Below are 24204 nucleotides of genomic sequence, written 5' to 3'. Positions count from 1 at the left end.
CCTGGGCGATCCCATCGTTATAGATGGAAGGTGGTCATAATGTAATGGCTCTTCGGTATATATATGATAAATAAATTGCATAGATTTTGCCATTTCGAAATATTTCCATGATGATAATTNATATATATATATATATATATATATATATAAGTTCATAACGAAGAAAACAAAGAAAAATAATAGACAAATGAAAAAAAAGGGGGAGGGGAATATTAAGTAAAAAAATAACAAACAACAGTTAATTTAAAAAAGAAAATTGTTTAAGTTTCAAAAAAAAATTTAAATTTTACTATTGAACTACTGAAAATATTTGAGCAATTATTTCATTTCTGTAAAGTATTACACAGAAAAAAAAACAGGTTTGTTTTACGAAAAAGCAACATAAGCCGACTCAAATTTGTTTAGTGATCAATTCTAAGATGTCTCAAAACAACCGAATATCCTAAGAAATGCAATTGCAGGCGAACATGCATGATTCAATCCCAGAACATTTAATTTAGGATTTGCTGTTAATTTTGATGCACGTTGAATCATTAGAGAAAAATTTGACTGCAACAGCATCCGATCACGTGATCTCAGGGAGACTTCCTCTTCCTGTTCTTTCGTGGGGGTACCACGTGACATCTTTCTGAGCATAGGCGCTGTCGTTGCTTACCCGGCCGCCCCTTTCCCTGTAGTTAGGGCGCTGGGGCGCTTCTGTCGCACCTTCTCCTGCCGAGACGCCCCAGTCAGACCACTGCGTTGGACTCATTCAGCATCCTCTCCTTTCTCTTCTTTTCTCTGAATGATCCCTAGTTGTTTCTCTCAGTGCAAAATAAGTTTTGTGGAAAGAGAAGAGGGAAAAGTGCAAACTTTGTTTCCCCTTTTTTTCCCTTTATACTAAACAACAACTTTTGTAGTTGTCCGGTGAATTTCTGCAAGTCATGTGATTATTTAAATTATTCTAATCTATAATATTTGGTAAACATCTGATTAATATTTGTCAAAATGTGAAAAATATCTGGAAAAAAAGAACGTTTTCAAAATGATTATAATATTAAAAATGGTTAAGATAATAAACTGTCATCCACATTTTTTAATTTTTTAAAGCTACCAGGAGACTCACAAAATTTTAATTTGTACTAAAATTTGTGAAAGTGATATTTTATTTTGTTTATTTTTTTCATGTTACTGATATTCGATTTAAACTACTTGAAAATATTACATGTTTTTTATATGTTGGATATATCCGTTGCAATATGAAACATTTACAGCGTAAAACATTAAAAACCATTAGTTCGGGATACTCAAGAAAATTTTAGAGAAACAATTTTGTTTGGATAATTCTATACCGTAAATATAGATATATTTGATTTCCTGAACAAGAAAGCATGATGGAAAATACTAGCTGTTTTATAACTTGCTATTTTCAAAACATACTAGCTAAACTTTCAATCAATAAGCTAGTTACCATACTTGGAATAATTGTTGTGATGCAGTTTATGCAGTTGGAAGTTGAGTCTACATCCGGTAAGTTGTAAATTCTATTCATCGATAAGCCAATAATTTACAACGTACTCAAACTCTTTCTTATTTGAATTTACTATTTATTGTTTAAAACAAAATTTGATGAGCACTATTCTGTTTTGAGAGGGGTAAAAAAATATTTTCATTATTATCGACAACAGTGATATCCAAAATAATTGGGTCAATAGATCCTGCAATCATTGAACACTGTAAAATATTCTGGAACAAATACGGAAAATTTTTTCCGAACCGTGTGGTGGAACGAAATTCTGAATTCGTATAAATTTTCGTAAGTTTTTAAAGTAATAATACAGTAAAATCACTGAATGTCTCTAATTAAATATTACTGTAAAAATTGAGGGGTAATATTTTACGGTAAAAATGGATTTAAGGTATGATGCATCAAAGTGCCGGTACTTTATATCGTAATTTGATCTGGAATATTTTACAGTGAAGTGATAATCGCCTATTATATCAATAAAATATATAGTTTTATAGTCTCTATATGTCACTCAGGAATTAAAAAGTACCAAAACAAACATACATGATTCTAAAAACATATGCATGATTCTAAAACTGGAGCATAGAGTGTTTCTTTACCTTAGAGCGTCGCATTTGCGTTTCATATTAAAATTATTTAGAAGTAAAGTTCCACAATATTTTTTGGTTAAAATAAAATGGCTATTTTTTGAAAATATTGCTGTTATAGAGAAAATAATTGGATATTTTTCTCATATAAAACAAATCTTATGTAAAATTCCATATTATTAAAAAGATTTAACTTATTTTTTTAAAAATTTAATATTTTACTGATAAGATTGAACATTTATTGAGTACTTTGTTGATAATCTTTAATGTATATTATACAGTATAAATTTATACAACTATTCTATTACATATTATAATACTTTTTCTTTATATAAAGCCATAGTACACAGAACTGATGTGTTGAATTTAAAATATTTTTATCTCGGCAAGTACAATGGTGAATATTTTTGAATTAATGTCGATGTTTGGTTACAAATATTTTTAAAAACATATTTTGAAACACTAAATGTAGTACTTGATATTGTCCCAGATTTATGTTTTTAATTTAAGTCAAACAAAAATATTTCACTTACATACAGTCCAATATTAATAATAATATAAATTTATCTGTCTTAGCACACATATTGCTTATAAAACATATTATGTCAGCATGTATTTCAGTTCTAAAAAATTGGTTCCTGCATGCAACATCCTCATATTAGAACCAAAACAACTTGCGTGAAAGGAAACTTTTAAGGTAACAAGAATCTAAGATGATTATAGGTTGAAACAATAAAGTATCTACTTTCTAAAGAAGTTCATTGCTCCAAGATTTCATATTTTATTTATAAAGTTAACATTAGAACACTGTGTTCACATCTTTTTAATTCCTTTCTATTTTTCGAAATCTACTATAAAAAGGGAAAAGAAAAATAATTATCTTGATAATATGGCTAAAAACGTCTATAATGTTAGTATAAAAGTAATCCCGTATTCATATCTATTCTTCTGTTGAAATTAGAAATATTAATGATGCATACCAAACACATAAATAATTCGTAATGATAATACAATTTATGGAAAAAATTATTTTCCGATGAAATATTTAAATAAAATCGTAATTTACTTTTTCTAAGACAAATGCGCATACATTATATTTGCTTACTTACATTTAGTCCAAATTACTTATGAAAAAATAACAAAATTAGAAAAATAAATCACTGATGATCGAAAATTGATAAAGAAAGCGACAATTAGTTAGTAACATGGTTTAATTAGTAGTTAGGCTTATTACCGCAGCAGTGCGCTGTACACATCTAATCAAAAACGTGTTGCAATTTCGGCAAAATAAAGAGGCATGCATCTCCTTTATAAATGGTATAATAGTGGAGAATTATGCTTTTCCCCGTGAAGGACATTAAGGTTATTTCTCGAACTGAGCATATATAATTTACAAACCATTTCAATTGAATCGCCGAGACTCATGTGATTTCGCCTCGTTATAATGCTTCTAAGTGCCCCCTTGCAGGATATTTGATTCAAAATAACTATTTACAATTTTTAGTAAGCATTTAGAGTTATGGAGACATTTTTATCAATGATTAAGTAATCATCCATTGGTCATGGATTTAGTATATTTGAATTTTATTAATAAATACGCTGTAAGTTATAGAATATATTAAAATCCATAAGAAAGCCCGTTTTTGTGTCTCAAAAATGTTTTTGCTAAAAATTAAATGAACTAGTGTTTAAATAATATGTTTAGCATGCACAAAAAATTATCGCTCTCTCTTAAGACATCAAATTTTCAAAAATTTAAAAAAAAATTTGCCATTTTGCAAATCATTTAAATTGAAAATCACGGTGTTGAAAAAAAATTTAATTTAACTAATAAAACTTTTTGTTTACTGGTGTTTTTTCACCCAATGTATAAAAGGAATATTTTCATTCCAAAAGAAATTAATTAGATTCATTATCACAGTCTATCTTATTACTACATCGATCTACAATAAAATCAAGCGCATGAACTCATTATAAAACCTAGTAAATTTTTCATTTTGCGGTTTTAAACACAATTAGCATGTGCAAAATTAGTAAATATTCTAAAGCTTATATAATTTTTACTTTTATAATTTTTAGAAACAATCGGCTCTTAAATTTAAATTTTAGAGAAAATCATCGTTAGTTTTACTGTCAAATCTCTCTACTTCTTATTTTTAGTTATTGTGAGATCGTAGAACGTTAAAATAAAATTTTAGTCATTTATTTTAACCGTTTGGAGGATTATTGATTCTTTATTCTTGTAAGTAAACAAAAAATTTATATTATAATATCATTTACAATAAATTCCACACCATATTACATTTTAAGAGCCTTAACCATTTGAATTAATGAAAAATAGAATAAGCTAAGAAGAAAATCAATTCTCATAAGTTAGAGTACCGGTAAGAACCGCCTTTTAATACTTCTTTAACATTTTAACAATACGGGGGGAAAATGTTGTAATCGAATCATTCATACAACAATTTGCAGTACGTTTTTCTTCTTTGTTTTCACATAAAAAGTAATAATTTACGTAGTAAATACAATCTTAAAGGTTAGAGTATCTATACAGATTTCGGAGTATAAGTGCATTTCTGTTCAGTTGTAAAATACATAAGTAATATCTAACTGTTGTATTGTTTTATCTATTCTGTCTGCATTTCGGTATAATCTGTTTGGCGGAAAAAATAATTGGATGTACTTGTTTATAAAAAATGACTTGCATGAACTTATACGAAAAAAAGTTCCTATTTTATTTAATTAGTGGAGTTGATGCCCTACTCAAATTTAGGTCTTCACATAGTAGGTCTTAATTATACATAATTTATTGTCTTAATTATACATAACATAAATTTATACATGATTTTGTATTAAATATTTGTACCGTACCGCAAGTTGTAAGAAGAAATCGCTCTATGTGTTAAAAAATTTGGAATGTTGAAAAATTTGGTAAAATATTTGTAAGATGATTGGAGCGGCTCCAATTATAATTATTCAATTCTTTTTGAGACTTAGATTGTCGTTTTGTTTAAAAAATATTTTTCAAAAAGAATTTGATGTCGATAACTCACAAAAATTGAAGCAAAAAAGAGTAACAATAATCTATATACGAATTTAACTATAAACATAGATACTATGTTAGAAATATTGGTGGTATTTTTGTGCTAAATATTATTACAATTTTAATTATTCTCAAAATTATTAGAAAAAATAAGTACATTAAATGTTTTTAAGAAATTTAATTAGATTTTATCAAGGTATAAAGTTCATAAATATAAGAATTCAAAAATATCTTTTACTATCCTTATAAATACTAATGCACATCTCCCCTATTTAAATTTAGGGAGTTTGTTTTAATAAAATAAAAGCATTTAATAAAATTGTGGTAATGATTTATTAAAGAAAAAATATGACTTAGGATAGTGAAAAGAAGATGAAAAAAAAAGATCAACTGCTGAATATTGCGAAGAATAAACTTTTTAATAAATTTTCGACACACGGCAAAAAATTCCGTATCAAATTATGATAAATAGTATCGGCACTCAGATTACTTGTACTTCTTACTATGAAATCCCTTTTAACCGAAACATGTTTCAGAACAAAAAATCTAATATTCCGGAGCTTTTATAGTAATAATAAATGAAATAAATATTTCTATGAATATTACGGTACAATATTTCACAATAAGAATGGATTTTTACTGTGCAGTTAACGTTTAAGCAACCTGATTATATTATGTTAGTGAACTCAATTAACTCAATTATTTTAATGCAAGTAAAATTTTCCTTTGCCAATTATTATTTTTTTTCTTCATTTTTCCAACCGTTTATCTGTTTTAAGCAAAAATTTATTTTAAACTCTGTCCTTAATAAGATATTAAATTAGCATGCACATTTTAAAAAAATTCAGGATCTATGAAAAAGTAAATCAAGTTGCCGATACTTATTTTACCGTAAAATCATTTTTTATCGGAATATGTTACGGGAGAAATCTGATATAACGTTATTTTTTCGGTAATTATTACCTTACCACTTTCTCGATCTAATTAAATAAATATTTATGCAAAAATCAAGGAATAATATTTTGTCGGTACCTTATATCGTATTTTGATCCAGAATTTCTTACAATGCATGATTGATAATAATTTTTATAAATGTATTTGTTCTTAAATTTATACTCATTAATATAGATAGAATTTTTCTCAATAAAATGTTTTAATCCTGTAAGATCCATAAACAACATTTTAAAATTTTGTTTATGCCATATTTTTAAATACTCTCCTTACACACATTGCATGCTGGGTTGGTATAGTAATCCTATTTATAAAGTTAGTTCAAGTGTATAAAAGCTCAAAGCCTTCCGGAATTTTCAACTAATTAGTACCGCAATTCTACACATGTCTCTATGCTAATTACGCAGAATTTCACAACTAAACGCAGAGGTACTCTTGAAACTATTTATTTGCAACTATCAGAACAACATTGGCAGGCGGCACAATTGAAATGTTTCCTCCTTTCCGACTATTCGCTCTGTTTTGGTGGCCAGCCAATCAACTAGAGAAGTTCAGATTTAACAATAAGCGGTAATTAATAGCCAGTTTGTAGGATTTACTCCTATTGTCGAAATTCTCTGCGGGATAAATCCAATCAGTCAAGATTGAGTCTTTGTTTCTAACTTAGTTTAATCTGGTGGGAGATCTTAGAAGAATTATCTCTTCAGTCCCTCCCAGCACCTTTTCGAACAAATATTTATCTTTCCTTATGCAATCACTTATAGTTTATTTGGGCAAACGATTCCCTTTCTAAATTTTACAGAACGAAATAGCTACTTTGTAAAGTTTCAATACAATTATTTTCAATCAAGAAAAAACAATATGGCGTAATAGTATTAACACAAAATTAGATACATATATTCATCTTAATGTATACATTTTACTTTATAACCGTCGTTGAGCATCCAACCTAATACTTGGATTTACGACTATCAATATTTAACTCCGTATCCTCGTAATTTTTATCCAAATCCAGAAGACAAGGAAACTCCTGTATCTAGTATTGGGAGACATTTGTCTTATTGGAGGATATTCTTAGGGAACTAACCCGCATTTGCGTTACAAGGAGAAGAAAATCACGAAAATCTCCCACAGTTGGTCTGATGGCAAATGAATTCTAACCCGCTATTCGTCAATCACTGAGGATATATTTTACGTCATAACTGTGATCAGTACCAGACTGGTGCAGAATTCGTATCGGTGGGCCTACGCTGGAATTCGATCACATGTCACCTCATTGAACCCTCTATTGGTTTATAATTAGCCATTTTATATACGCTGCAAAAAATTCCGTAAAAAAATATTAAAAAACGTACCATCACTCGGGATGCCAGTACTTTTCACTGTAAACTTCTATATAACCGTAAAACGTACCGAAACAAAACGCCAATAATCCGTGTATTTTACAGTAATATTTAGTGTTGGGCCACTGCAGCATTGTAACAATATATATGTTATAGTAAAAATTGTGGTTCAGAATTTTAAGGTAAAAAGGAATTTTACGGATGCTGCATTCGGAGTGTCAATATTTTTGAACGCAATTTCATTCGGAATTTTTACAGTTTATTTCTATATCAATGATGGGTACAGTATTATTTATCATCTTGATGTCTATATCGTTTACTAGTGTTATTATCTTAAACTACACTACTTTTTAGTTGATAAACAATCATTTATTAAATTTTCAAGAAAAGAAAATCTCAATATTTTCAGATAAATGATTTATATTACAGTTATTTGTGCACTAAATCTTCACTGTAGAAGAACAGTGTATTGGTAGCAAATGCATTAATGCTAATATTTTATTTCTCCCCATAAAATACAAAGAAAATTGTTTCTTTTTTTTCATTTTTTGATTGATTTAAATTGATTTGCTTTACATAGTGCTACAGAAAATATTATACGGAAAAAAATAAGATAAATCACAAATTAATATTGTAAAATACAAGCAAAACTTCATATTTTATTGATCTTCATAATCAGTGTTAAAAATCAGTGATATTATCGGTGATATGATCGGAAAACATATTTTAAAACATATTTTTCTTGAAGGAGTGAAAGTAACATTAAGCTTGTTTTTCATATTTAATTTGTTCTTAAAATAATTGGTGTATCTAATTAACGTTAAACAAATTACATTCTTACTGCAGTATATTTAACAACTTATGCTTTTAAACGCTACAAAAACTATAAGACTAATTTGTTAGTTTAGATAAAGTTAAAAAACATACATTACAGTCAAGGAAGATTAATTGTTTTAAAATATATGAGAACAAACGAAATATTTTTATCATTTTTTAGCGCAAACATAGCATGACTAATTTTCCAGTAGTTAAACGAGACAATTATGCTTTTAAGAGTTAAATTATTGTCTGTTAAGGCCATTTTTTTAAAAAAAAAATGTAAGTTAAATAAAGATTACAGTAAAAATTATGGTATAATATTTTATGGTAAAAAATGGACTTCATGGTTTCTGCACCCAAAGTGCAAGTGCTTTATACTTGAGTTGGAATTTTTTACAGCGTAATATGCTATTTCTGTAACTTTTTTTAAAAAAAAAATTATTCAGTTATTAGAGGCTGTAAGGATAAGTTTTGCCTATTTTTAGCCAGTGCTCTATATGTAAAACACTACTGTTATGTGTAATTAAAAACGTTTGTGGTCTAAAATTTTAATATCTGAAAAGTTAGTTCAGCACTGCAATGCATGGGTTCAGAAAATTAAAAAAAAATATCACTATTATTTTTTTTTATTTTAAGACATTACATAAATTTTTTCCGTTTATTGTTTTTCTTCCATCTAGGTAGGAAAAACTCGTCAAATTAACAGTTTTCAGAAAAAAACTAATGATATTTTTAAATATAAAAACCATTTGTACACTCTAAATCATAAATAAATGTCTACAACAAACTGATATTTAAAATTACAGAAATGTGATTTAAAATTATATTTTAGTTTTTAATGTAAGGCAGTTAAACTTTGGCTTATTTTATTTTCGTTGGTGAAATGATGTTAGTTTTCTTTATCAAAAAAACCACAATGAAGAAGTTTAGATTATCATGAATTGCTTATGAGACCATTTAGGCATTATAAATGTATACTCGTATAAAATGTTTGATGTAAATACAAATAGTTTACAAAGATATCCATAAAATATAAATTTTTTAAAGTTTATAATTTTAAAGAGTTTTAATTTAGTTGTAGTAGTCTTAGCTCATTGGTCATTCAATTGTAACGTTTTTAGTTTGATAATATATATTGGTAGAATATTTTTTTTAATTATTGGATTATTCGATTTAATTTTATTTTTCCTGTCTTGCATAATTCTGGTTGTTATTTATTTAAAAAAAGGAGCTAAATGCGTAATTTATAATTAATTTTTCTTTAAAAGAATATCAAAAATTAATCTTTTATTACCAAAAGTAAACCAAAAATGCATACCAACTAACTTGAAATTTCAGTGTGAAAGATAGATACTCAAATTTTAAGAAACTATTTCCTGAAATATGCTCCAAGTGAGCATTTCGTCAAAGTGACGAAATTTCTATCGGCACTTCTTCGAAGAAACGAATTTCGTCAATAGTAAAGTAAAATTTCGTCCTTCCATTTTGTTCAAAAAAAAAAAAAGAAAAGAAACTTCGTGGTGACTAAACTAATTATTTTTTTAATAATAACATTATCGTGGGAACCGTATAGCTGGATCAATGTCACCTTAACAACATAAGAAAGGCAAAGAGGAAAGAGAGATAAATGACCCCCATGCATGAAGCGGGATTCGAACCCGTGATCTTCTTGGTGCGAGGCGATCTTTGTGAAAAACATACTGGGCGATAAAGTTATTTCCATCCGTCTAGTCCTCATTCTAATTTCGTAATTCTAGTTAAAGACCTTTACCAATGAACTGCGATGATTTTTCAGATTAGGAAGCATTTTCGTCGTATATTTTAGAGTTCCCGTTTTGTTACCAATCACGTGATTTCATGACAAAATAGCTCTTAAAATCAACGAAATAAAGCTCAAGGATTGCAGAACCACCAAAAGTGTTATTTCTGAAAGTGTTGATAAAATTCACTATACTGAATTCCATCTAAAGACAATAAAAGTTTTTAAAAAAAATGAGAGGAAAAATGCGTTTCGAGGGACGTTCCATTTTTTTATTTGGAAATCAGCGTTTGACAAGTGAATTCTTTAATGGCGGTGGTTAAGAACATCACTGAAAATATAAAATATCCTTTTTGAAATAAATTAATAGTTAAACTTTTTTTAAAGCATAAAATTATTATATATTGACGAGATATTTCACATATTCAACAGGGATAGTTTTTAAAATATCATCAAGGGGAGCACAATTCATATATTCCTGACATTTCTAAATTGTTCCCAATTTTTTCAATTCTGTTCTTATCAAATTTCTTTTTTCGTTTTCGATTTCAAAATTGAGCTCTTACTTTTCGTATTTTATTTGCACTTGATTCTACACTGTTTGAAATTTCTTGGAAAAAATAAAACGATAATTTATTTAATCGTTATTTTACCATATTCCAACGAAACAGTCAATGAACTTTAAATAAGATAATAATCAAACTATTAACTGTGAGAGAAACGGTTTCTTAACTTTAATCTCATACGGTTAAGCAACCAGAATTTCATCGCACTATCTAAGTCCACCTAATGAAGCCGCTTAGTTCTTCGTAACTGCGTTCGTTTTTTAGCTGAGAGATCTAATCTGTCAATCTCATTAGTGACTAGTCGACCATGACGGGCGTTTGATCCCCAGGGTTGACAAAACTATATTTCCTCTATTCCCACTTCATTACACACGAAGTGTTTCCAGTGTCATGCATTTCCCAGTTTGTGCCCTGTACTCTCCAAGACCCATTACCTAACAAAAAGGTTATCCACTATACTTATTGAATATGAAACCATGTCAATTGTAAATGGTTAAAAAACCGGTAGTTTCTTCTTCATAGTTTTATAACTGTACTAGTTGGAAACGGCTTTAAAACCGTAATAATAAAAAATGTTTTTTTTGCCGTAAACTGTACGATAAATTGCGAAGTCTGCTGCTTGTTATTTTCTCATAAATTTAGAATGAAAATTCAAACGGCGTAGGATCTGATTGTCAACTTCAAAATATATAATAAATTAACAAGATCAATGCTATTTTTATCTATGTTTTCTTTATCCATTAAAACTAGTGGTTCATAAGGCTTCTGCTGACAAATAATTTTATACTTCTGAGATAAAAAAGATTTCTTACAGGGTCATTGTTTGTTCTATCGCTATGCATCCTTAAGACATATTGCTCATCTCAAATAAAATTTGTAAATTAAAAATAAAATAAAAAGTAACGAACTTTCCTGTAAGTACCTGAATGACAACAAATTTAGAGTGGAAGTAAAAAAAACCTTAAGAATCGGAAAACAAAAACTATGAATAACAATAATATATTTAATATCATAGTTGGGAGCACATTGTAAAACCTTTTGGATGTTAAATTTTAACTCTATCATTGCTAAATAACTCAACGTATAACAGCTAATTGAAAGTCTTTATACTAAGATAAAGAATTTTTTATTATTATTAAAATTTCAGAGAAAGAGTAAAACACTTCGCATGAAATAGCTCAAATCTTATATTGCTAAGTATTCTGTCACTATCACTTCTTTATAGATCTCCTGCGAAATAATATCACCAAGAGTAACACATGAACACATTCATCCCCTTTTTTTCTATTTAAATATCATTATTTATCTTGAATAAGTGTCATAAAAAGTGAATGAAATATACACAACTTAATTAAGGGATTCGCTTGAAGCCTAAAAATAGAAACCTTGAAACGCCAATGTTCCAAAAGCAGAATCTTTGTCTTTAAACTAATATTTTGACTTTAACATTTTAAAAAAAAATTTTGAATTTGATGATTAACGGAGGTTTATATTAAAAGCTTGTAAATATAGTAGAAGTATTTTTGAAATTGGATTTTTTGTAAGTTATATAAGAAGCTGAATTATATATATATTTTTAAATTGCAACTAACTTCTAAAATTCATAAAAAATCAAACAATAATAGAAATGCAATCAAACTAAATGCGAAAAATACTTCATAACATAAATTTTAAATACATAATAAGTAATACCATGTAGAATTTAGGTGCTCATTAAATTCAAACTCAAAGCCCATGTCCCCTTTTTGAGACATGGACATGAAAATGGTTAACTGTTCCTTAGTTAATTTTTAATTAAACGTTTATGATTAAAATAAAATATATGAATATACATGCTATTTTTCTTATCATCTAGTCCGTAATTATCAGAATCTAGTCTGTAGAACTAGTCTGGGAACTGAATCTAGTCTATAATTGCTATACAAAAAGTAACTACTCAAATTTATCTTAAAGATTGCGATAAAATAAAATGCTCTTTAAGAAATAATACAAAAAAATCGATATTTGTAATTAAATAAACATTTCATTTGCCCGAACCAGGGCTGGAAATTTATGTTTAGAATTTAAGTGACATGTAGCAACATTTGTAAATGGTATTGATTTCTTATTCGACGAAAAACATTACCATGATTTGCCTGGCAGAAGTTCTGCTGTTCAAGTTAAATACTAAATATCTAATTTTCTTGGAAGTTCATGTACCTAATCTCGTTATCTGTCGACTTCTTTCTTTTTACCATAATTCAGTTCGTATGGTTTTAGTAGCGCCATTAGAAACACCGAGCGTGTGTGTTGATATGCAAATCTTAACAAGAGGGCACACTCCACCCTTTTTGAATTCATAATTTGTAAATTGCAAGGGTAGATACTATCTATGCATACTTGTGGAAGAATTGAGTGTTTCAAATGAAATATCATGACCTTTGCCTCTGAATGTTACATGTTAATGAGCATTGGAACTTATCGTGTACTCTCTCCAGGCTTTAATAATTGAATAACGCAGTATAATGTAGTCAGTATTCTATATCGTTATAGACTCAACGCAAGGGAAATCAAATGCACGTGCAATGTAGAACATGGTATTGGAACTATCCCTTTCCCAAGTGGACGTAATGACTTAATCATGTCAGCTTATTAACTTATTCGATAATCATCAATTATTATCTGGATTGTATGAACATTTACAGTTTAGAGATAGCCATGATGAACCCATTGCCCATGTTATCGTGAGATGAAATTTGGTTGCTATGGAAACAGTCTAAGACTTTGAGTGGCTATTAGGAATGATGTGTACTATTTGTACTATGATATATCTCAAACAATAAGTCAGTTGCTATGGGAAATGATTGGTGTTGAATTTATATAGAACTGTGTATTACATATTACTCTTTCTCAAGAGCACGAGTAATTCATAAATAAACAAACGACAGAAATATAAATAATACACATTAGCACACAATATGCTTTAAAATGTTAAGTTTAATTAGTTGGTCATTTGCGTAGGTGTAAATATCTGCATGGTGGGAAAATGACCGCAAGAGATGGACAAATCGCTACTTCTTCGAGGTAATGGATTTAGTCAGAAGTAATCAAATATTTTATATTCTATTAAATTTTTCAGAAAAAAATTAGGTACGGGTGACACTATTGATCAGTTTTTCGTGAGCACCATATAGGTGAATCAACATCATACCAACAACACAAGAAGGACAGATAGAACCGAGAGATAAATTTCATCTATACCCGAATCGGGATTTGAACTTCTTGACGCCATACTAACCGGTCGACTTATATCTTCATTCCAGTTAACTAACTCCCGAAATGCATTGCGATGAAGTTCCAAGTTAAGGAAACATTTTCGTGATGTGTTTGAGAGTTCACATTTCATCACAAATCATCGCAAATCACATTCATCACAAATCACATGGTTTTGAGGCGAAATTATTCTCAAAATTAACGAAAGGCAACTGAAGGATTGCAAGATTGTCAGAAGTAAGAGTTTTATTTCTGAAAGTGAAATGGCAAAAATAAAGATACAGCCCTCTTTGAATGTTTTTTAAAAAAATTATTCCATTTAATGAAACTAGGAATTATTCACCGTGACCAGTGTATTGAAAAATATGGTTTTTGTTTAAATACAGAATATATTTTTTAAAATGGAGCTGATAAGGATAAAAATTTAATTAAGGGTTTAAATCCTATTAGTGCAATGAGTTCTTAGTTCTTATTTTCGAGAATTGAGTTTACGAAATTTCATTTAATCTGTTTTAGGAATTTCTTTTTAAAACTAAGTTTTTTGGAAAAGGGATGTATTGTTAAGATAATGTGAAACATAATAATGAATGTAATGAAAAAACCACTGCGTCATTTTTGCTTTAATAATTCTGTTAGAGTCTCGTATGGATTTCAGTACTATACCTGTGTAAGTCAAACCTGTAAAAGTGATAAAGCAACGTAAGCCAAAATATTTTCTTTAAATACATTAATGAGAAATATATAATTTTACTTAAATTGAAAGATAATACTGTGAAATAAATTATACATGAATGTAATTCAGGAGTTCTGGTAGCACCATACATAGATTTACTGATAATTCATTTTCTGTAAATAAAAATTATTAAAACTAAACAATTATTTACAGAAAAACTCCTAATTTATGTCATTCAGGGTGGCCCCTGATTAATTATTTAAAGAAAAGGAATTATTAATGAATCCACGCGAGTTAACTCCTGAAGAATTTCTGCAATGCTTACATCTATTTTTTAATTGTACTATATATATATATATATATATATATNTATATATATATATATTAGTTTAAGTTTAATTCTATATTGCAATCATGTTTCTTTTATTTCATTGTACCATTATTTATCAATTCAAGATAGATTCTTCAATTTTTAGTAATGAAATTAAATATGTTAATTTTATGAAATTGTTTAAAAAAATATTAAGTTTCTATATTTTTTGACAAAAATATAGGAGTGCACGGGTATTATATGAACTCATTACAGAATTATGATTCACTTTTTAACTGAAATTTCTATTTATAGATCAGGAAATGTAACATCTAATTGAAATTTCAGAAAATTTATATAACCTATTTAAACAAAATTTAACAAGCTGAATTAGTTCTCATACTTTGATTCACATTTAAAAATCAAAAATTGAAAACAAATAAAAATGCTTTAACTAATGCGTTGTAGGAGTTTGGCAATTTTTTTGAGCTCTGCTTGTAAGGAAACTTATGCTGTGACATTATATTTTGATGCCATTATAGGCATTACATATTTCATAGCTTTCAAACTTTCTTTAGTTTCATAAATTCAGCTTTTAATCATTCGTTATCCCGTTAGACTTAAATTAAACCAATTATTTAATTTTATCACATTTTATAAAAAGCGAATATAAATATTTTTAGTTTTTTTAACAATAAATATAACAGCTAACTTTTCAATTCAGTACCAGTTTATAACTCATTATTTCACTGCTGCGACTAAATCGAATGTCGAAATATATTTTTAACTTAGTTGTAGCCAAATAATTTAAAATTTAATATTAAAAACGCAAGATTGACTTAGTTTTTGGCTATTTTATCTGTCGATAATTCGCCACCTTTGGATCTCTTCCCATGGTCCTAAGATTTTGCTAGAAGCTATTTATTCAATTGAAATTTAAAATGCTATGCACTATGACTGGAGGACGGGTATCCAATTACCTCACTCCATTGTTAATAATTACTAAAATTGTCTTATAAAATGACTTACAAAAATTTCTTCGTATCTATAAATGGAGATGTTGTTGTTCTGGTTTTACAGTATGAAGTCCCTATAATTATAAGTTAAAAAATTAAAAACATAAATAATTGTACAAATTAAAATTCAAAAAATTACTGACTACCTTTTTATTAATAGTTTTTTTTTATTTAAACGATTCAAAACTCTTCACGCACCACAAAGTATAGTAAGAGGCTTACAAAAGTAAGAAGAAAACAAACAATACATTTTTAATTGCGCAAAGCAGCAAGACTTTCGATGCTTTTGACTAGTTCTGAAGAAAAAAAACAGGTGGCCAGCAAATAGAAAGACGCCTCAAATCAGTCTTTAATTTAATTCGGGCACTCGCATACAGTTTGCAATGAAGAAGAATGTGCTCAGCATCTTCATCAACATCGCCGCATGTACAAAGTGTACTGGTCGCCAGACGGAAACAAAAAAAAAATATCTCTTAAAATTTTCATGGCTTGTTAAAACTTGGGTTAATTTGAAATCAGTTGCAAAGAATTTGCATTGCAAACGGTGACAAATTGATGGAAAGAACCTTTCAGTCCAAAGCGATCCAGACGAAGCAAGAAATTGAGCATTCCTGTCCGAAAAGATTTCATCGCTTGCGATACGCTTCCAGTGAGAAGCAGGAACATACACCCTTAAGTCTATTTCACCACACGCAGATTCCCAAGCCAATTGGTCTGCCATTTCATTGCCTAAAACACCGCTATGGCCACGAACATGTGAAAAATGAATGGTTACGTTTACAAGAGCTTTCAAAATCGAGTAAATTTCCACCACAAACTTCTCAGTAGAAGCCGTGTCACGCAAAAGAAAAATTGAATAGTTTGAATATTAAAAAAGGTAAACAACCTATGTATGATTAACTTCGTTAAAAAATAAATCATCAGAATTATTCATTAAGGCATTAAATTAAGGCATAGCATAAAAACATATTCTTTATAACTTTCATAAGATGGCTGTCATTTTAAGATTTAGTTCACTGATTTAGCCGTTAAAAGACCTTCCGAATTTTTTTCCCCAAGTGAGATTTCAAGTTTCTGATATCAACTTAGTTTCAACTGAAGTAATGTTTCAAAACTTTAAAAAAATAATGGAAACATAAACATAACTTTAAACTCCACTTTTAAAGCATTTCCTGCTTTTTCAATAGTTTTTATGAGGTTTTTCTTTCGAAGAATTTTTTTAATCCTAGTTTTCTTAACATTTTTTTCTCTGTTTTTAAATTCCTTTAAAATAACCTACTCAGTTCTGCTACTTTTTTCTCTTTTTTCTTTACAAGTGCCTTAAGGAAATGAAAATTCATGAGTTTAAAGCTGTCCCAAGAAAATTTATGTTGTCAAACTGTTTTAGTAAAAATTGCTTGCCATGGTTTGGGAACATGAAAAAAGAAAAAAGAAGAGCATTGGGGAGGTCTGAATAAGCTTAGAAAAACAAAAATGTTTTTCTTTAAAAAAAATTATGTTAGTTTTTCTAATTGTTAAATCATATTTTTTACTTCTACTAATGCATACATGCACAGATTTAGTACACACGTTTTTATCTAAAACAAAAATAAGTTTTTTTTCTTCATTTTATTATCAAGTTTCGCAAAACAAAATAATATTCAATAATATTAGTTATTTTTGGACAAAGAAATATTCTGTTTATATATTTATTCTGTTATAAACAGAATCAATATTTATATCAAAAATTTTGTTTTTTTAAAATTTTTATTAAAAAAAAAACGACGTTAAAATATCACAAAGGGTAGGAATTTATGAATTGCTACACTCGTTTAATATCACAATGGCTCACTTTCATCACCTTCACAGGGATGTTAAAAGAGAAATGTTTAAATCCGACGAAGGTTACGTCATATTAAAGTAATAAAGAAACAGTTAAAAAAACATTAAATTGCCAGTAAGTGTAAGAAAAAAAGTAATGGCCTCCAAATAATTGAAACTTATGGAGAAGCAGCAAAATCATCAAAAAAATATTTTTTTATTGATGAAAAAAATTCCGAAAACTTAGGTCAAAGCATACAAAATTACTGAAAGTTATAAGGTGGGAGAAAATCGAACATTTTGCCAGGGTAATTCAGTCCATAATAAGTGATATTAAGATGCCTCATTTTAAGCTTCACTTGTTTGGGTTTATGCAGTTTTTATTCTATACTCGCTATGTTAATGACTGTCTTGTTGTGTTTTGGACGAAAGTCAATCTACGCTCACGAAAGTCACGTCTACGTTGACGAAAGTCACGTCGTTCTAAATTCCATACACCCATGCATTCAATTTACAATTGAGAGAACAACTTCCTTTATTGCTAACCAGTAAAGATGACTGATTTTCAAGTCACTGTGTACCACAGACTCTTTGCAGTTTCTCTTGAAACACACCTTTCTCCTTCTTATCCAACAATCAAAAGACTGCAGCATTTAACATCCTGGTCTTCAACGCTTTTAACCTCTGTTCCTCAAAAAAATTTTAATTTCTGAAATCAGCTACGAGTATCTCTCTTAAGGCAATCAATGATATTGTAAAAAAGATGCCTAAGCGTGCTTATATTCCTAAATATGAATAAATAAAATCTGAGACAAGCAATTTGGTTGGACCGAAAAATAGCTCCTAAACATCAAAAATTCTTTCACAAACACAAATCCCATGTTTTTTTTTCTCTGAAGAAAGTACTTTTTCGGTGTTCTAACAACCTATAAATTTCTTCAAAAATTGGAGATTTTACAAAATTTTAAGTTGATGTGGATTTTTATACATAGACCAACTAAACAATTATTCAAACATCATAACAAAGATCTTCAAGGTACCAAGAACTCCTCCGCTACTCTATCGCTAAACATTGCTGGACCGAATGTTATAGTTTCAGTTGATAGATTTTATCAATAGTTTTGGTGCGTTGATCTGAATTTGTGGGAGACTTTCCACATGATTAAAAACAAAATAACAAAGCACCAACATTTAGCTTCAGGTTAAACTAAAAATTAGCTTCCAAGCATCAAAAATTCTTTCAGAACACAAATTCTAAGTTATCTCTTTTCCTAAAAACAAAAGTACTTTCACGGTCCTCTAACAATCTATCAATTTAATCAAAAACTTAGGAATATGCAAAATTTAAAGTTGATGTGAACTCTTATACATAGGGTGACTATAGGATCATTCAGACATCATAATAAAAACCTTCAAGGTATCTAGAGCTCCGCCGCTATTCTACCTCAAAACGTTGCTGAACCGAATACCATGGGTTTAATTGACAGATTTGATAAATTGATTTCAAGGGTTGATCTCGATTTACGGGAGAGTTTCCACATTATAAAAAAACAAAATCTACATTGTTAATGATCTTGTTCCTAAACTGCCTTTTTCAAGTGTTTGAAAATCATTAGTTCTTTTAGTTTTCTGCACTTACTGCCAAATCAGTGTTTTACTGTTAACTGCATGTTTATCACTTCAGTGTGACCATTTTCAAATTAAATCATATCTGTTTTACCATCTTTGCATTTTTCCTTCAGATCTAGGTGTATCAAAGTGACACATGAGATGCATATGGGTGTTAATTTTTTACCATTTCTGATAATTAAACGATGTTTTTAATGAATATCAAATTGCAACAAAGAAAGTATATCTTGATTTTTTTTCCACTCCAAAAAACTTCCGAGGCAGCCAGCCTCGATATAGTACTAAGGATGAGAATGAATAAAAGAAGGTTTAAAAATCCTTCCACCACACTAAAAATTTATTCATTAAAAATTGTGTGTGATTTTATATTAGATTTTTGGTTGTATGCACCATCTTGCAATTTATCCGATTCAGATGTAATTTTTATTTTATCTTAGAGTTATGTTATTAATTTGTGACTCGCAATATGCATACAAATCTGTTTTGAATTTTTATAAGAAAAACAAAATTATACATCAAAGGCAGAACTTACAGGACATTCTGGGTAAATATTCGTATAATTGCTCATAAATAAATCATTTATCATTTTTTTTTTCGATTTTGCACACTGATAAAGTTAATTTTAATCCTTAAATCAAATTTATTACTTTTATTAGTTATGCTCTAACAATCCTCAACCTTATTAAAATTATGCTACATAACAATCATTGGAATTTATGAAAAAACAAAAATGAAGTAATTATATTACAAAATAAAAAAGAAATGTTTGAACACAAGTTAGAACAAAAAATAAAACGAACACAAAATATAAATTTTAGATAGTGATTTGAATATTAAATAGGCAGCCAAAATATATTTTCTTTCTCCTGATATTCATTTCTTATATATATAAATATATATCTCGGAAATTTCAGATTTGAATTTCTTATGTACACTTTGAAAACAAAGAATATTTTAATGGAAACTCCCGGGGAAGAGAAAGAAAAAATATGTGTTTTGGCTCAAACTTATTCCAAAGAAAAAACTCTCCAGAATAAGGAAAATAATTTAATTTTTCTCTTCGCTTTATTACATCCCGACTGAGCAAAATTTCAAACAAGTTTAAATAAGGGTTGAGGGCATCTCAATTATATTTATGATGAAATCTTGTTTGCAGACGAAAAAGAAAGAATAAAGTTAGGGCATAAATTGTGCGTATAAAATATCCAAATATGTAGTTTTAAGTTTTTTATGCTTTCTTCAATGAGATTAAACAAAAATAGTTTAATTTGGCATTCATTAAATCAAAATAACAGACAATTACGATTGTATTTATGAAAGAAAAATAAAGATTAAATAAAATTTTATGCATCGAGAATATAAATTAGTTTAATTAGGATAATTTTCATCTGGAAGTCTTTGTTTATAATTAGCATTTAACTGTAATTGGAAATCTACAAATCAAATATCTATAGACAATATTTTTTATTCGAATTATTTTTTTTCTCTATGGCTATCTACTGCTTTTTTTCTAATTTTCACTCTTTATTTTCACTCTTTCTCTCTTTGTCTTCACTCTTTCTCTCTAATTTTCGCTCTTTACAAAAATGTTTGGACTCAAGTTATATTTGGCAGTTACATTTGGACTACAGAGCAGTTATATTTGGACTCAAACAGAAATAAAAGAAGGAATCTTATCATTTTAAAAATATTAGAATTTTCTCTTAATGACTTTCGCTATGGTTGCCTTTCGCCTTGAAATTGGATTATAATTTTTTTTTTCAGATCTGGGACGCGAATAGGTCACGTGGATTTTATCATACTTATAAATTTGAGACAATGATAAAAATGGTTAATTACGTTAAACTTTTCCTACAATGGCTCACATCACTCTACGAAATTAAATTCTCTTTCTTGTTGATAGAACACTTTTTGACCTATTTTTTTATATTTTTACAGTCATTTTGTCACAAAATTGCGTGTTTTTAAGCTTTCGAACAATTAGTTTCTGTTTCTTTGATGAATCTGCTACATTGTAAAAATTCCGCAATCAAGGAGACGATAATTTTTACCGTAAAATCCGATTTTACCAAAACATGTTAAGAAAAGCATAAGTCTGATATATCAAAATACTGAAAATGATATCACTATAAATGATACTATAAATGAAATCATTGAATCATTCTAATTAAATGAATGCTACTGTAAAAACTACGGTATAATATGTTACGGCAGAAATAGATTTTATAGCAAAATTGATTTTAAGAATAAATCAACCAAAGTGCCGGTACTTTAGATTGTAATTTGATCCGAAGATTTTTGCAGAGCATCTCACTCATGTGGCTTCACATAAATTAGTTCATGCTGTTTTTAGCGTGTTAGTTTCTCTCATTAGGTAAATATTACTGTTAAATTTTAGTCCCTACAGTGAGAATCAACTTATTTACCTCAAAATAATCCGGGAAAAGTAGTTGACCATTGTAGTTTTCTTTTCCTTCCCCATGACGTCACAAATGGTTTTCTGACCTCCGTACCTGTTTTTGAAAACATTTACACACCGCATGGAGGGATTGTATAAGTGGTTTGGGCAATCACTCGTCAAACAATTTTCCGGGGTTCAGCTCCCGAGGATGGGAGGAAGTTCCTTTCCTTTTTAATTTATATTCTAGTTGCTGATCGGTTTTTGAATTAAACTTAATGCCTTAGATTAAATTTGTATCCTCAAGCAAATAATGGATCTAATATTTTTAATCTGGGAAAATTTTTTACTCAAAACTTTTTCCGAGAAAATTTTTCGTTAAAAACGATGCGAATTTCCTTAAATTTGAACATACATGTTTCCCTGTCCTCGAAAAATTATAAAAAAGAATTTATTTTTAAAAAATAAATATAATAATATTAAACATTTACAAACCGTGAAAAATATTACTATACGAAAATTGTTAAAAAAAAATGAAATTAAATATAGAACAAAATATTTGAACAACATGCACTAATTAAGAAAATGTAATTTGCTAATTTTTTTGTTCCAATCGATAAATTATTCAAATTGAAAGAGAGGGAAACTCTACTAGATGATTCAACTTATTTCCAGCAGATATTCTAATGGAGAACATTACACTTCTTGATTGGCGAAACTCAGAACAATCATTATCAAAGTAGTGTTACTGTAGTATCTCTACCTGTAAAAGAATGAAGTAACTTTTCCTCTTAAGCCTTCTCTTTTTCCTAGTTTTAGTACTATTATCATCAGTACAAGGAAGTATTTCCGCTGTTTTCTTCTCTTTTTTTTGTTCTTTTTCATTAGTATTATCGTCAGCTTTTTGAATTTGGAAGAAAGATAGTGAAGTTGCCAGATTCCATTAGAGCACCAAATTGTCCGGTACTCCAAGCAAGAAATTTCAGCATGTTACACAGACTACGAATCCAGTATTTTTTTCCCTCCTTCTCAACATTTCCTTTTACGGACATGTCGTTTCTTTCCGAGAAATAGAAAGTGTTTTTTGCCTGTTTTGTAACTCTTTTTTTTTTCCGTTTTTCTTTGAAGTGAGGATGTTATTTGTAGAACTAAAGTAATCAACCTAGTGAGTCCTTTTTTTTTGTTTAACTTAAGTTACGCTGATTGTATTTGGGAGAGGTGTTACTTGATTAAACAAGTGTAAACAAATCATTAAAGGAAGAATTTCTAATCGAAGATAAAAGATAAATTGATACTTTTTTAACTAATAGAACTGAAATAATACTTAGATTGGCACTACACATTAACTTTCTCATCATTTTTTAAATGATTTCATTCCTTTATTAATTTTTAAAATATTAAATCAGCAATTTTGTTATTAATCTTAAATTTTCAAACAATTTTGTTTCATTCCACAAATATTTCTAATGTTATAGCGAAAAAATTCATTTTTTATAAAAATTTCCATATCTCCATAAATATACATTCTAGGTTTACGAAACTTTATAAAAAAAATGTATTTAATACATTTTATGAAAAAAATGTATTTTTTTTACAAAATGTAAAGAATTCTTTTAAGCAATCAGATATTTATATAAAAATCACCAAATAAGTATTAAAATATTTTAATGTAAATGCAAAATAGGTATTAACTTATGCTGAATGTACGCCCTTAAGTTTGAACTGAAGGGTAGCTAAATTATAAAAATCTCAATTCAAATTTATTCACACTTAAATAACTTATTATTTAAATATTTCAGACGAAATTTACAAAAATATTATTTGTATCACTCTGCAAAATGTACAGCAACTTTAATATAAAAAATTTAAAATTAAGAAAAAATTTTTTAATTGTAGTTCAAATAACAAATAGCAAAATAATTTCTTTTTTCATTTTAAGAAAAAAATTCTTATTTAAATAAGAAATTTTTTAATAGTAGAAGGAGAAAAAACAAAATTAATTTTAAGCGAAAAAGAATGAACTTGAATTTAAAGGAGTTTTTAAGCCAATTAAATATTTATTGTTTTAAAAAATCTGAGAGGAAACTTGAAAGGTACTAATGGTCTCATTAAAGTATATTTGTATTACAAATTTAACATAATTATAAAAAAAAATCAACATTTGGGTGAAAAAGAAAATAACGAAATAAATGTTAAGTCAAAACCATTTAAAATAAAAATAATTTTCACTGCATAAAGGAAAAATTAAAATAGAAAATTAATTTAATTAAAAAAATGGGAATTAGATTAAATTTTTAATTATTTAAGAAATTAAAAAAAAAATAAAGAGGTAGTACTAATCGAGTAAACTAAATTAGAGGAGTAAACTCGACTTTTATGTCAAAATAATTTAATGAAAAAAAGAGAAATTTCTTTAAATTCTCTTTAGAAAAAGCAACAAAAAAAGTATATATTTTTTAAAATAAAAATTTGAATATTTTTCTTTTAATTAATAATTAAATTAAATTATTTTTACACATAATAAATTTCAATAATATAATTTTAGGAAAAA

At 28.0% G+C, this 24204-nt stretch overlaps 1 protein-coding gene across 1 annotated transcript in view; it reads left to right on the top strand.

Moving 5' to 3' along the window:
• Window positions 1-632: 632 nt before the first annotated feature.
• Window positions 633-24204, top strand: part of LOC107450041 (neurotrimin-like) — a 288112-nt gene continuing 264540 nt past the window's right edge. Inside the window, exon 1 of the mRNA XM_043043209.2 lies at window positions 633-1509. Within this exon, the coding sequence (XP_042899143.1) occupies window positions 1371-1509 (139 nt within the window). The 5' untranslated portion in view covers window positions 633-1370. The remainder of the gene's footprint in view (window positions 1510-24204) is intronic.

Source organism: Parasteatoda tepidariorum, chromosome 5, assembly GCF_043381705.1.
Source record: "Parasteatoda tepidariorum isolate YZ-2023 chromosome 5, CAS_Ptep_4.0, whole genome shotgun sequence".
NCBI classification, from domain to species: domain Eukaryota; kingdom Metazoa; phylum Arthropoda; class Arachnida; order Araneae; family Theridiidae; genus Parasteatoda; species Parasteatoda tepidariorum.
This window is presented reverse-complemented; position numbering and strand designations above follow the sequence as displayed.